We start from the raw sequence: 12,887 nt of genomic DNA, 5'->3' as shown, positions 1-12,887 counted from the left end.
CGCCTGAGTGACTGTGACCTGCAAGGTGAGCTCTGCCCATGCGGGGAGGACCGCTCTCCGGGCAAGGAGTTCCTACCAGGCAAGGTCAGCAGCGCTGCAGGCAGAGAGACCTGAGCACAGGGCTCCCATGCTGCCAGCATTAGCTCCTTGGTCACTGCCCTCTACACGGCCCCAGCCAGCCCATTGCACCCAAGCAAGCCCCTCCCACGTCTCTGCCCGGCTCCCCCTTGCATGACGGGGGCCTCCGCCGCGGAGCTCGGTCCCCGCCGTGGCCCCCAGAAAGCCCGCCTGCCAGGCGGCAGGCCCCGCCCACCGATCTAGCCCCGCCCACGCGCACGACAGGCCCCGCCTCTTAGCTCACCCTGACCCGCCCGTGAACCACAGACCACGCCCCCTAGCTCCGTGGCCGGGCCCTGGGGCGATGAAGTCACCGGCGGGGACGTTACGCGTCCCCACGCGCCGCCGGGGAAGAGGAGGCGCCGCTCTGGGGCGCGGACTTGCCAGCGGGTCCCGACGCGACAGCCGAGCGCCGCTTGGAGAGGCGGAGCCGAGCCTGTTCCCATGGAAGCCGGGAGACGCGTCTGACGTCACGCGCCGCGCGCCGGAAGTGAGGCAAATCACCGCGCGGAAGTGACAGGCCCGGGGAGTGACGGTCTCTGCATAGGTGAGGGGGGCAGTAGGCTGAGGGGCCTTTGAGAGGCCTCGGGACCGGTCCCTGGGGGAGGTTCGGGCTCGTTGGGGGTCTCCAATGTAGGGTGCCCGCCCCACCCCCTCCCTTGGAGCCCTGGGCTCTGGCAGGCCGTGGGGATGTCTCCCCTCCCTGGGTAGGCCAGAGGGGTGTCCCCTCTCCCTGCGCGGGCTCTGCGATGGGGTCTCCCCTCCCAACGGGGGGGCAGGCGGGTGCTGCGGTGGGATGGGCTATGGTGCAGATGGGGCCTTTTTTTTTGATGGGGAGAGGTCTAAGGTCTGTTTTCTACGTGGGAGGGTGGGGATGAAATGGGGAGGCCCTTTCCCCCAAAGTGGGAGGCAAGTGAACCGTTCACGTAGGTCCAAAAGCTCAGCCTCAACCCCCACACTTTGGCAGCCCCTTGTAATGCATCGGGCTACCAGGCTTCTTGTTGGAGGCTGGAACTGTGACAGCCCAAGGGGGCCCTGATCTGCCTTCCTACTTCTTAGGATTTTGATACCATGAGACCCACCCGCCGACTCCTTCTAGTCGGGGAAGGAAACTTCTCCTTCTCTGCCTCCTTGTGTGATGCCAGCGATCCTGAGACTCATATCACCGCCACTTGCTATGAGAGTGAAGAGAGAGTTTCCAGACAGGCACTTGCTAAAAATAACATACAGCATCTGAGAGGGAAAGGTAAAGAAATCCCCAAAGGAAATCACTTTGCCATACTGTGCTGAATGCTAAGTATTCCCCACAGCTGTCTGGGTGAGTAAGTGAGGGAGTGGATAAAATTATGAAAAGAAGAAATACAGTGAAATTCTTCCAGACAGTGAAATTTAACAGGCTGTGGAATCGTTCCACAGGAAATGCATTTTAGCAACTATTGAAACAAGATCCTTGCGTTGAACAATATTATCGATCATAACAGTGATAAAGGGCTTCTGGGGAAAGAACAAAGTTAGTAAAACAGGAGATGGTTTTGTAGGAACAATTAAGGCACTTGAAATATTCCTCCAAATATCAATTTCAGACCAGAGAACGTTTCCCCAGAAGAAATGAGGGGGATTCTGGAGAAATTCCCTCAGAGGAGTGAAGAACCCTCCAAATACTCATACCTTCAAATCTAATCAGAATCAGACTAAAGAAAACAACAAAAAAGCCTTAGCAGCAGCGGTAGAAGTAGAAGAGGGCTTAACTTCTTGACATCACCTGCAGCGGGGGTAAGGGAAGAAGAAAGAAAATGCCATGTGATATTTAAAACTGGATTGGGCAAAGCACTAGAAAATATGATGGGGGAACAATCCTGAATTGGCCTCCCTGAGATGAACTAAATGGGACTATATAGGACTTTTCTTAATGTCTATGATTTTGAAAAAAGAACTTGCTTTTCCTTTTCACTTGCCACCTTTATGACCAACAGTAGAAGCTGTTTGGCAGATTGAAAGCTCCATTAAAATAACGCAACCCTGCTCTCTCCCTTTCTACCTTGTTACTTATATATATATATATATATATTCTTGTCTTTTCAATGAAGATTCTGTCATTTTAAGTCCCCTGCTCTCATGCTTTTCTTTACTGTTGTAGGGGTTGAAGTTTGCTTTTGTGTGGACTGTACCAAACTGAAGGACTATTTTTTGCCAGCAAAGAGAAATTTTGATTGCATTTATTTCAATTTCCCTCACTGTGGGAGGAAAGCTGGGGTAACAAAGAATAGAGAGCTTCTTGTGAAATTTTTCTGTAGGTGAGTAAAGTGAAATTAAGTAGCACAGACTTATCTCCTACCATGTGGCCTGCTGAACCACTTTCTAGAAGCTGCATTCTGGTTCCTGAAACCAGTGCCTTAAATTCACAGCAATTTTCCGGGACTGTTTAAAATTCATTGTTTAGAAAGGGCCCTTTTCCCCCATGTACTTTACTGTCACTGTTCTGTTTCTAAGTGTCCTTCAAAAGTATTACCAGCTGGTTCTTGTTCTAGCTGCGCAGACGTGCTCACAGAGAAGGGAGAGGTCCATGTGGCTCTTTGCAAAGGTCAGGGAGGGACGCCCGCTGACCAGCCAATGAGAGAGTGGCACAACAGCTGGCAAGTCGTGGCTATGGCAGCGGGAGCAGGATTTATCTTGAGTGATGTTCATCCCTTCAACTCAGAGGATGTTCATGGATATAAGTGCACTGGCTACAGGTAACCTATAGATGCTGCAAAAGGAAGTCCTTGATATTCATGCTGCTCCTAGGTATTTCCATAGTGCCCAACACCGTGGTCCAGAGCATTATCTTGTGGAGAGGAAACCCCCTCTAATTTTTTTCATTCTGTAAAAGTACAATGTACTTCTTTTCCATCTCTTCCTAGGATGGGTAAGAAACACTGACATTCTTGCCTTTTGAGAGAGTATCTTACAGAAAAAATGGTATCTTAAATCTCAGGATTAGCATTTCTGTTTCCAAGTGGAACCAATAATATTAAGGGGATGGAAAGAGTCTGCATTCTATGATTGGTCTATTTGCTTAGACAAAGGTTGTACCTAGACCTTCTGCAATGTAGACAACATGATACTGACTCAGTCTTATCAGTTTACTAGTTATTCAATGTCACTTACTTGCTTTTGTGTGTTTTAATATTAGTCAGAAATATCAGTTACTTTACCAGATGGTGCATTTGTGTGTGTGTTGCCAGGAGTCAGGATAAATCCTTCTCTGTAGAAGGTGCATTAAACCACATCTTCACTCGGAGCTTGCCATTTCCACATCCCAGGCCTGTGATCTGCCAGACTGAACTGGAGGGCAAGTGGGTTTCCTTCCAAGTTCCAGAAATATTTGTGGATAAAATGAACAGGTAAGTATTCAAGTCCAATATCTGGTTTGATTGTAGATTTATTCGCCAGGCTGCATTTGGGCCAGGCTGATACTAAACAAAGCCAGACAATGGCTCAGTCAACTGCTAACTTAATCCACAATCTTGCATGAATGATCAGTTTGCATCTCCGAGACAGGTAATTATTAAATGTTCCAAATTCCATTTCCTCTCAGAGGGAAAAAGAGCAAATTTGGTCATTTAATGTTTTTCACATGTTGGTTTCATATTTATGGTCCACTTAGCATAAGGCTTCAGAAGAGAGAGGATAACTTGCTAGCCAAAGATGTTAGACTGTTCCTAGCTACAGGAGTAGAAGAGTGAAGTTTTAATTACACATTGTGCAATGATTTGGGAGCAGCCCTGTAGGTGGCTTAGTCTGTGCTAATATTGCTAAGGCTAGTTAGGATTAAAAACTATAACCAAGTTTTTAATCTGTCTCTAAACTGGTTCATATTCTGGAAAAGATCCAGAGCTAACATACGTTGATTGGCCTCCTTAAATAAGCTTGTAATGCTAATAGTGAATGGAAGTCAGCTGATACTTGTGAGGAAAGTCCTCCCCCTTCCACCAGCCGAAGTGCAACAAATCCTCAATTGCAACTCTTAACACAAACCCTTACGTCCTGCAGTTGTCTTGGTAATAACTATGCCACCATGACTAAAGATTTTCCTTGTCCAGGTGGCTATTGAAAGCAAGCTTAACATTAAGGATCACTTGGAGAAGTCATTCATCATACTTGTCTTAAATTATAAACCGAGGAAAATGGTTTTACAAGTCTAAGTGCAGTGATTTTTATAATCTGTTGTTTTGTTTTTAATAGGGGTTTCCTAGACACCAATTCAGATCATCCTGTAAGAACTATTAATGAAAAGCTCATCGCTCAACTCAGCCAAACCTTCCCATTACAAAGGGTTGACCATTCCCTTTCTCTGCTGCACCAAGGACACCTAAATGCTGTTTCTCAGTCGAACGCTTTTTGGATCATTCCCAACACAGAACAAAATTCAAGTTCTGAACCTCCAGGTAAGGGAACAGCAAGAAGTGTCTTATTTCCTGGCCTTCATTTCTGTAGGGACATAGATCAATATGACAGGATGAAGGCTCAGGAGGGAGACCAGCTCTCAGAACATTATCGTCTTAGATCTTCCCATCTGGTTTATGTTCAGGATATGGTACGAAGGCTGAGCTTTCTCCCTGGGACTCTGCATGTTCTCACTGGGCCTGTCTTTAGGAAGTGTCTGATCTCTCCTCACACTCTGCCTGTTTTTCATGAGACTCTTTTTGTGTGTGCAGTTGATAAGGGTACAGAGGGCAGCTGTATCCAGATGCTTATGGATAATATTAAAAACACTGTAAGTTCTCTGCTCCCACCTCTTTCATGTTTTACATTGAACTCCACAGTACAGGAAGCAAAAAGCTCTAAAACAATTGAGCTAAATGATTCAGTCATGCCTGAGCCTCAGCTTGATAAAACTCAATATTTCATCTGTGTGAAAACTGACACTTCAGACTCCAAAGCCAATGGCTCTTGCATTGGAGACATATCAGCAGCTCCCTGTGGGACAGTAAACAGTGAACTGAGCATTGTGTTTGCATCCGTGAATCTTGACCTGCTAGCCATGCAAATTTGTGGAATTTCTGACTGGCGAATGTTGTGGACCTTAGATGAGCGTTTCCTGAATCAGTTTATTGGAGGAGAGTTAGGACCCTTCAAGAGCTTTTCACTCCATCCACCTTCCTATGTGCATGATGTCAGCTTCTGGGTTCCTGAGTGGGAACAGTTTGATGAAATTGCATTTCACACCATTGCCAGGTGTGTGTCGCAGGAAACTGTCATGTCCATCCAGCTCCTTGACAGCTTTCAGCATCCACAGACTGGACAAACCAGCCTCTGCTACAGACTAACCTTCCAGTCTTGTGACAAGGCTCTTACTCGCCAGCAGGTGGCAGAGATGCAGATGCAGTTTAGAAAGAAGATACAGCAATGTTTGCACATAACTCTTAGGTAGATCATTGTATGCTGTTTTCAGACCTTCATCAAGAGCACCCTTCATTCACTTTCCTGTGAGAAGCCTGGATTTCATGTTGTGTGGTCCCTTAACACTGTGTGTTACTATTATGTCTAGCCAAATCATGCCTCTTATAAAGGCTGTGCAGATTAATTTAAAATATTATATACCTGCCTTTAATTCTGCTCTCAAAAAATAATAAAGTTCAGCTGCCTTCCCCTTGTCTGATTGTATATGACTGTTGAAATGTCAGATCTCAGTGGGTGTTTTCTTTAACAGGTTCCTGTAAAAAGGTGGAGTTGGAAGTGATTCTGCTTATTTGTGCCAAAGGTGAGTTTGTTAACTCTCTGGACAAGTCTGCCCAATGTTGTTTGATTATATTCAGCGGGAAGCACTTATTGATGGCCTCTCTGATCAGGCACACTTGAAACAGGAAAACTTCAACAATTGCCCACTACTGGTTTAAAATGTCTGAGCATATTTCTATGTCAAGTCATGGAGGCTCAAGTGGTCTCACCACAAGAAGTCAACACCCAGCTGAACCCAAGAATGCCTCAGATCTGTGGCATCTCTTTATATAGAAAGGATACAGCAGAAGCTGTCTAATCCAAGGCAGTGGGAGGTACATTATGGGTTTTGAAGTGGGATCTTTTGAGTCTCTAAGGGGTGTAGCCACTGCAGGGAGGAGCTGGAAATATGACACCCTATTTGATTCTAGTTTGACAGTTCTGTTCACAGTTTAGAAACTGAAAACAGGTGCAAGGCAAGACTGGGAGTCCACAGGAAAATAACACAAGAGTAACAAACCATGCTGTGTATGGATGGTATATCTGGCACCGGTAGCATCATGCTATGGTGCATAGCATAAGGATTGTAATAAAGGACAATGTTCTCACTAAACAACCTTAACTGGTTTTGGTTTTGGATCTTCCCAGGATTTTTCAATTTCATATGAGGGGTGGCCCACTTAGGAGGCATTCTTCTGCATACAACCCTCGTACGGGGAGACTCAATTCCATGCTTAATGGAGTGCTCTTCTTTGCACCCCTCACCTAGCACAGCCTGTTGTACACTTAGTGCACAGTGGGGTGTGCTCCTGTGCACTCCCTTGCATGGTAAAACTCACTGCACAGAGGGGTGCTCTTTTTACACCCCCTTGCAGGGTTAGACTTGCACAATCACATTGCATAGTGGGGCACCCACTTTTACAACCCTCCCTTGCAGGGTTAGACTTGCATACACCCATTGCACAGTGGGGCATCTTTTACACCCCCAGTTGCATGATGAGAATTGCACAGCAGGGTGCTCTCCTATACAATCTCCCCCCCCCCCGTTGCATGGAGAGAAGTACACAACAGGACGCTCGCCTATGCACCTCCTTGCCGGGTGAGAATAGCACGCTCGGTGCACAGCGGGGCGCTCTCCTATGCACCTCCCTTGCACGGAGAGAAATGGCGCACATTGCATACAGCTGTGCACTCCCGCTTTGCACAATGAGAATTGCATGCTCGGCCCACAGGGGGGCGCTCTCCTATACACCCCTCTTGCACGGTGAGAATTGCACGCTCAGCGCACAGCGGGGAGCTTTTCCCTGCCTGCCTCCCTCGCCCGGTGCCCGTTGCAGGGAGCGGACCGAAGCCCGGCTCAGCTGAGCACAGCGGGTCCCCGGGCGGGCCGGGCGCGGCGGCGGCGGCTGCAGCCGGCGCCTGGGGCTGCCCGCACTAAGTATGGCGGCCGCCGGCCTCAGCCCGTGCGTCTCCCGCGAGCGGCGGGGGGAGCGCGGCGCGCTGCTGCCCGAGCTCGGCATGGCGGCCAAAGGGACCCGGCAGCGGTCGAGGGGAGGCGGCGGGGACCCGGTCCGGCCGCGAGAGGAAGGGCCGGGCCCGGAGGAGGTCAAGGCGGAGTAGGTGCCAGGCGGGCGGCTGGGGCCCGGCCAGCGGGGTGCGGGGCGCGCTGGTGAGGTGGCCCCCGCGGGGTGCAAGGGCCCGGCCCCCTGGGGAGCGGGGCCCCGGCCCCCTGGGGATGGCATGGACCAGGTGCAGAGTGGTCACCCTGCCACCTGGCATGTGAGCTGCATATAGACAGCGCGCATTAGCCTTACTGCTGCCTGATAAAGAAATCATGAAGGGACCCATGCAATGGTGGTGTAGCCATGCTGGTCCCAGGATATAGGAGAGACCAGGTGGGTGAGGTACAGTCTATTGGAACAAATATTACTACATCCACCATGTCTCCCTGTGAAGGGGCCTGACAGTCTCAAGCCTTGTGGGGGTGGCCCTGTGTAGCTTGGGACTATTAGGCATTAGCAAGGGTTTGGCTCCGTGAATGCGCCAGGGCTCAGTTTCTGCAAGCAGAGCCTGGCATTTAGCTAGACTTGTTGAACATTGCAGGATGGTTTCACCAGAGTCTAGCTCTAGCCGCCTCTTAGAGCAGAGGGACCCAATGGGTAGAAGTTGATCTGGCATGCATTCGTTTGGAATATGCTTGACATAGAGGTGCTGAGATGCCACAATGGTGGGTGCAGTACAAGGACCCCTATAGAATGGATTCACTGATATCAGAACTAGGTTTGATCTGTAGTAAGGCATAACAGTAGGAATGAAAAAAAAACCAGAGTGGAGCCTGGGGCCATGTACATTTCCTCAGTGTAGTTAGAAAGGTAGCTGTAGCACTTGGTGCCAGGGTGCCATCCAGTCTCACAGCCTAAGCAGGGCTAGGTCTGGTAAGCGCTGGGATGGGGATTCAAGGGGTGGAAGGATGGTCCAGTGATTAGGGCACTAGCCTGGGACTCTGGAGACCTGGGTACAAGGCCCTGCTCTGCCACAGACTTCCTTGGGCAAGTCGCTTAGTTCCTCTGTGCCTCCACATCTGTAAAACGGTGGTAAGAACACTCTCCTGCTTGTTGTGAGGGTAAATGTATTCAAGATTGTGAGTTCAGCTACAACAGTGGTGGGGCCACATAAGTACGTAAAATAGAGTGAGGAAAATGTCTCTAAAGGGTCATAGGTTGGGTGAGGGTCAGTTGAGCCAAGTAACTGTCTAAGAAGTGACATTTATTAGATGTGTAAATGGATAAACCAACTTGAATTTAAATGTAATGAAAAGGTTGCCTAGCATGCCCTGAGCAGAAGGATCTGAAAGGAGAATGCAAAGAGCTGTAGCCTAAGATTGACTCGGAGTGTGTTTTAAGGATAATGAAGAGGGAGTACAGACATTCATTGTCTTAACTCTTTCTGTGTGGATTTCCCAGTCTCTTGGGTTCTTTGCTCTATGTCATCTTGCTGCTCTTTATCCTATTACCTTATATCATCCACTCCAGTAAGTCCTCCTGACACTAGTTCTTTGCTCTTGATTAGGCCATCTGGGAACAAAGCAGGGCAGGTCTGGGCACCTGAAGGATCCACAGCTTTCAAGTGTCTGATCTCAGCCCGGTTCTGCGCTGCCCTCTTGAGTAACATCTCAGATTGTGATGAGACATTTAACTACTGGGAACCGGTGAGTGGCTTCTCCTTCCTAGTAGAGGAATTTTGGCTTTTGTAATTGGTCTGCTCAGATTCTTGATACACATTTGCCTAGAGCTGCCTCATGCTGATCTGTGCCCTCAACATATCAATTATCTTACGCTATTGTTTGCTAATGGCTAAAGCAAACATGTGTCCTCCTTTTAACCTGTTTTTTTTTTTAAATTGGATTTGTAGATGCACTACCTCGTCTATGGGAAAGGGTTCCAGACATGGGAATACTCTCCAGTCTATGCCATTCGCTCCTATGCTTACCTATGGCTTCATGCCTTGCCAGCCTTATTCCATGCTAGAGTTCTACAGACAAATAAGGTAAATCATGTGTCAAAGCTTTGCTTGTGAGAAATCACCTGCCCTTTGGTCTGTATCAAAGAAAGCAACTGTTTGACACAAGGGGCACTGAAATTCTTAATTAGTGTGGTTTCAGAGTGGTAGCCGTGTTAGTCTGTATCAGCAGCAAGAACTAGGAGTACTTGTGGTACCTTAGAGACTATCAAAGTTATTTGAGCATAAGCTTTTTTGGGCTAAAGCCCACTTCATCAGATGCATGCAATGGAAAATACAGTAGGAAGATATATATACACACACACAGAGAACATGAAACATAATGACTGAGCTTTTCAAAGCAGTCTAAAGCAGGGGTTCTCAAACAGGGGGTCAGGACCCCTGAAGAGGTCGCGAGGTTATTACATGGGAGGGGCCATGAGCTGGCAGCCTCCACCCCAAATCCCACTTTGCCTCCAGCATTTATAAAAGTGTTAAATATATAAAAAAGTGTTTTTAATTTATAAGGGGGGGTCTCACTCAGAGGCTTGCTATGTGAAAGGGGTCACCAGTACAAAAGTTTGAGAACCACTGGTTTAAGGGGTTTAGTCTCAAATCTGCTGTTAAGCTTCCTGGAAGATATGGAGCTGATTTCATTTGTATGCTCTCTGGAAGTTTCATCCAGTAGTGCTTTTGCAATGGTTTTTAAATCTTTTTTTAATGGTTTAATTTTTAAAATCAAAATATAAAAATCAGCATGCTCCACTTCTCACACAACATATTATAACCTGCAGACATGAGAGAGTGAAAAAGCATTTAGACAAACGTGTTGTTGCTTGGGTACCTATCTGCCACACAAGGGATAGCTCCACCCCTTAATACCGAGATGCTCTTGTGTGCGTGCGTGATAGCTGGATAGATATTTGGGTGGATATTTGGGATAATTTCTCTTTGTAATGTTGCAGTTAAAGCTTTGGTTCTCAAGACTTGAAAGAGGAGAGGGCAGGCTAACTCAGGGTCCAGTTCAGTGGAGTCATTTCTTTTTCACCTTTTTGCCATAAAGGACTTAGTGTCAAAGGGCCAGATCCTGGGCCTTTCAAGTCAGTGGGAACTTTGCCACTGAGCTCAGTGGGTGCGGGATCAGGCAGCGCATTGAGTGGACTTTGGCGCCATCATTTAAAAAGTAGCTTTTGTGGGGTTCTCACCATGGCAGTAGTTATTCCATCTTGAATTAGCCTTTCACATACCAGCAGGCACTTCAATTCCATTTATAAATTCCATTTCTAACTCTGAATGTTTCTCCTAGGTTCTCGTCTTTTATTTCCTGCGATGTCTCTTGGCCTTCTTGAGTTGCATTTGTGAGCTTTACTTTTATAAGTGAGTAGACGAAGCTGTTGGCTCAGGGAATAGCCCAGTGTGAATAACAAGGATGGTTATGGCCACTGACAATGAGGGCTGAAAAGATATCTCATGTGGATTATAGTGCTTCACATTAAAATCTGTCAAAATACATAGCCAGCAAAGATTCCTAGGAAAACGTTGGTTAGAATCCTGCCACTGTGGCCAAGTTCTGCTCTGAGGTCCACTGAGTAAGTCTTAACTCTGGCATTTGGCTCGGGCTATGTGCACAGCTCTCCCACTGACATCAGCAGAATTGCCAGAGCTGAGTTATACTTGGTGTGTCGAAGAGGGGAAACAGCGGACTTCATTTTACGTAGGTGATTTCAGCTGGGATGCGCTGGATAGCTTCAAAATTCAGTAGCACCCCCAAGTTCTCTCTCTCCAGGCTCTGTTGATCCCAGATGAGGGTTAACTCCAGTGGAGTTTGCAGATCCATAAAGCACTAGCCTGGACATGCAAATAGCTGGTCCAAGTGGGAAGTCTTTGCCTGTCACTTCTTTTCGAGCCATCGTTGTCCCACTTGGCATCTCCATTGGCAGCAGCCATGACCATGGCACTGCTCCTGATTCTGGGAAGCAAACTTCAGCCTTTGGTATGTGTTAGGGGGCTTATTCCTTCACCTACTTACTTCAGCAGACAGGAACGATCACTGAACCAGACAAAGATTATACAAACAATAGCGAAGTGGAAACTATAATGACAAAACAATACAGAAGTGAGGATTTCACATCCCAGCTATTGATAAGTGAGTTCTTGCCAGACAGGATGCTATCAAATTAAGTTTCCTTTTACATCTTCTAGGCACTTCCCTTTCTCTGGAGGTGATAGGCATTATCAGGACAAGATTGTATTCCTAACAGCCCAATAGCACCTTATTTCAATGTGACAAGTTTGGAATGTGAGGAGGTGACCAGTCACTTCCCAGCTTATGGCTGCCTCTGTTGCTTAGCCAAAGGGTTTAGCCTAAGAACAGGGCCTCAGACTGTCACAGTAAGAGAAGGACCTTACATTGGCAGACTGATTTTGATTCTTTCTTTTATACCTCTAACTAGCCAAGTGATAAGAATACACCTAAATTCTTAGAGTCTAGGCCTTTACAGACAGACCTGAATATCTATATCCTAACACTCCACCCCTTTTTTTTCTTTTGGGATCCTCCTGCCCAGGTATCCCTGGAAAAGCATAGGACATATGGCGACACATTTCCTGATAGGGCCAGGCATCAAGGTGGAAGGTGTCGATATTCCATTTATCCCACTGCCCCTTGTGTAGTATAGTGCCCTGCACAGTCTCTCGTACGGACATACCATACCTATTCCAATTAATGTTCCAGACTTTCCATTAGAGTGGGCCCGAGAAGGTTGGGTCTGGGTTGTCTAGTACACTGCAGGGTTTGGAGGGCTTATTACTTATAGGTTCTCTCCATATGCAACGTAACACAAGTACAGTTAACAATACAAAATTCATAGCAACACCGAGTCCTGACCACTGCAGTATGGTCCAACGTCCGAGACATGCCCAAAACACTGCCTCTCCTCCTTTGACAGGGTCACGATCTGATGTGTCCAGTTGCTGGCAGTTGCAACAAGCTGCCCCTGCAGGTTTTGCTTGCTTTTGTCCATATCATAAGTCCACTGAATATTCACAGAGAAATGGGATATTGTCCAAACCAGCTTGACCACTTGGTATGGAATCAGGCAGTATGCCCTGGTTTGATTATTCACAGCAATAAGATTCACAGATCCATTTGTGCACCAAAGTCCAGATAGCAGCATGTAGATGTGTGTAGTTTGGTTATGGGCTGGTGTAATTGTGCCCCCAGTCATATGTACATTCCCAGCAAAACACCTTATACACAGTACACTCAATTGTCCACCCCTTGCGTAGGCCATTGATCCTGCTCCTCCATAGTCACAGGAGAGGGGCACATCCAAACATCTTCCTTTGATTTATACTATTTTACACACCCCTCCATTGATTCCCAGTGAGCTCCTCCCCTTCTCATTATTTCCATAGGGCTTGTGGGGACCTCCTTAGTTGCCATTCCATTTCCAGGTACCATGGTAGCTATTAGACAGGTGCTGGCCTCCTAGTTGAGCATTTGGATTCCCACACACATCTCTCCTCCCCCCCAAGGTCAGCCTTTTGAAGCCATCTCCCACCCATGTCAT

General features: G+C 47.4%; 2 protein-coding genes across 13 annotated transcripts in view; both read left to right on the top strand.

The window, feature by feature from the left end:
• The first annotated feature begins 552 nt into the window (after window positions 1–552).
• FDXACB1 (ferredoxin-fold anticodon binding domain containing 1) lies at window positions 553–6,406 on the top strand. 8 transcript variants are annotated; one of them, XM_077839679.1, is made up of 7 exons: window positions 553–664; window positions 1,177–1,363; window positions 2,255–2,411; window positions 2,646–2,849; window positions 3,342–3,500; window positions 4,342–4,544; window positions 5,810–6,406. In XM_077839679.1, the coding sequence occupies exons 2-7, from the start codon at window positions 1,189–1,191 to the stop codon at window positions 5,956–5,958; spliced, it is 1,047 nt and encodes a 348-aa protein (XP_077695805.1). In that variant the 5' UTR covers window positions 553–664; window positions 1,177–1,188; the 3' UTR covers window positions 5,959–6,406. The 8 variants fall into 8 exon arrangements, with proteins under 8 accessions (XP_077695805.1, XP_077695797.1, XP_077695802.1 ...); XM_077839671.1 differs by lacking the exon at window positions 5,810–6,406 and having other exon boundaries at window positions 4,342–5,753; XM_077839675.1 differs by lacking the exons at window positions 553–664; window positions 5,810–6,406 and adding an exon at window positions 1,701–1,890 and having other exon boundaries at window positions 1,301–1,363; window positions 4,342–5,753.
• A 922-nt stretch (window positions 6,407–7,328) lies between these two features.
• Window positions 7,329–12,887, top strand: part of ALG9 (ALG9 alpha-1,2-mannosyltransferase) — a 57,822-nt gene continuing 52,263 nt past the window's right edge. For all 5 annotated transcript variants that reach the window (XR_013348582.1, XR_013348581.1, XR_013348580.1 and 2 more), the window contains exons 1-4: window positions 7,329–7,433; window positions 8,887–9,025; window positions 9,229–9,363; window positions 10,622–10,692. Coding sequence is in view for 2 of the 5 variants with exons in the window: in XM_077839681.1 (XP_077695807.1) it covers window positions 7,336–7,433; window positions 8,887–9,025; window positions 9,229–9,363; window positions 10,622–10,692 (443 nt within the window). In the remaining 3 variants the exon portion in view is untranslated. The remainder of the gene's footprint in view (window positions 7,434–8,886; window positions 9,026–9,228; window positions 9,364–10,621; window positions 10,693–12,887) is intronic.

Source organism: Eretmochelys imbricata, chromosome 22 (assembly GCF_965152235.1).
Source record: "Eretmochelys imbricata isolate rEreImb1 chromosome 22, rEreImb1.hap1, whole genome shotgun sequence".
NCBI lineage: Eukaryota > Metazoa > Chordata > Testudines > Cheloniidae > Eretmochelys > Eretmochelys imbricata.
This window is presented reverse-complemented; position numbering and strand designations above follow the sequence as displayed.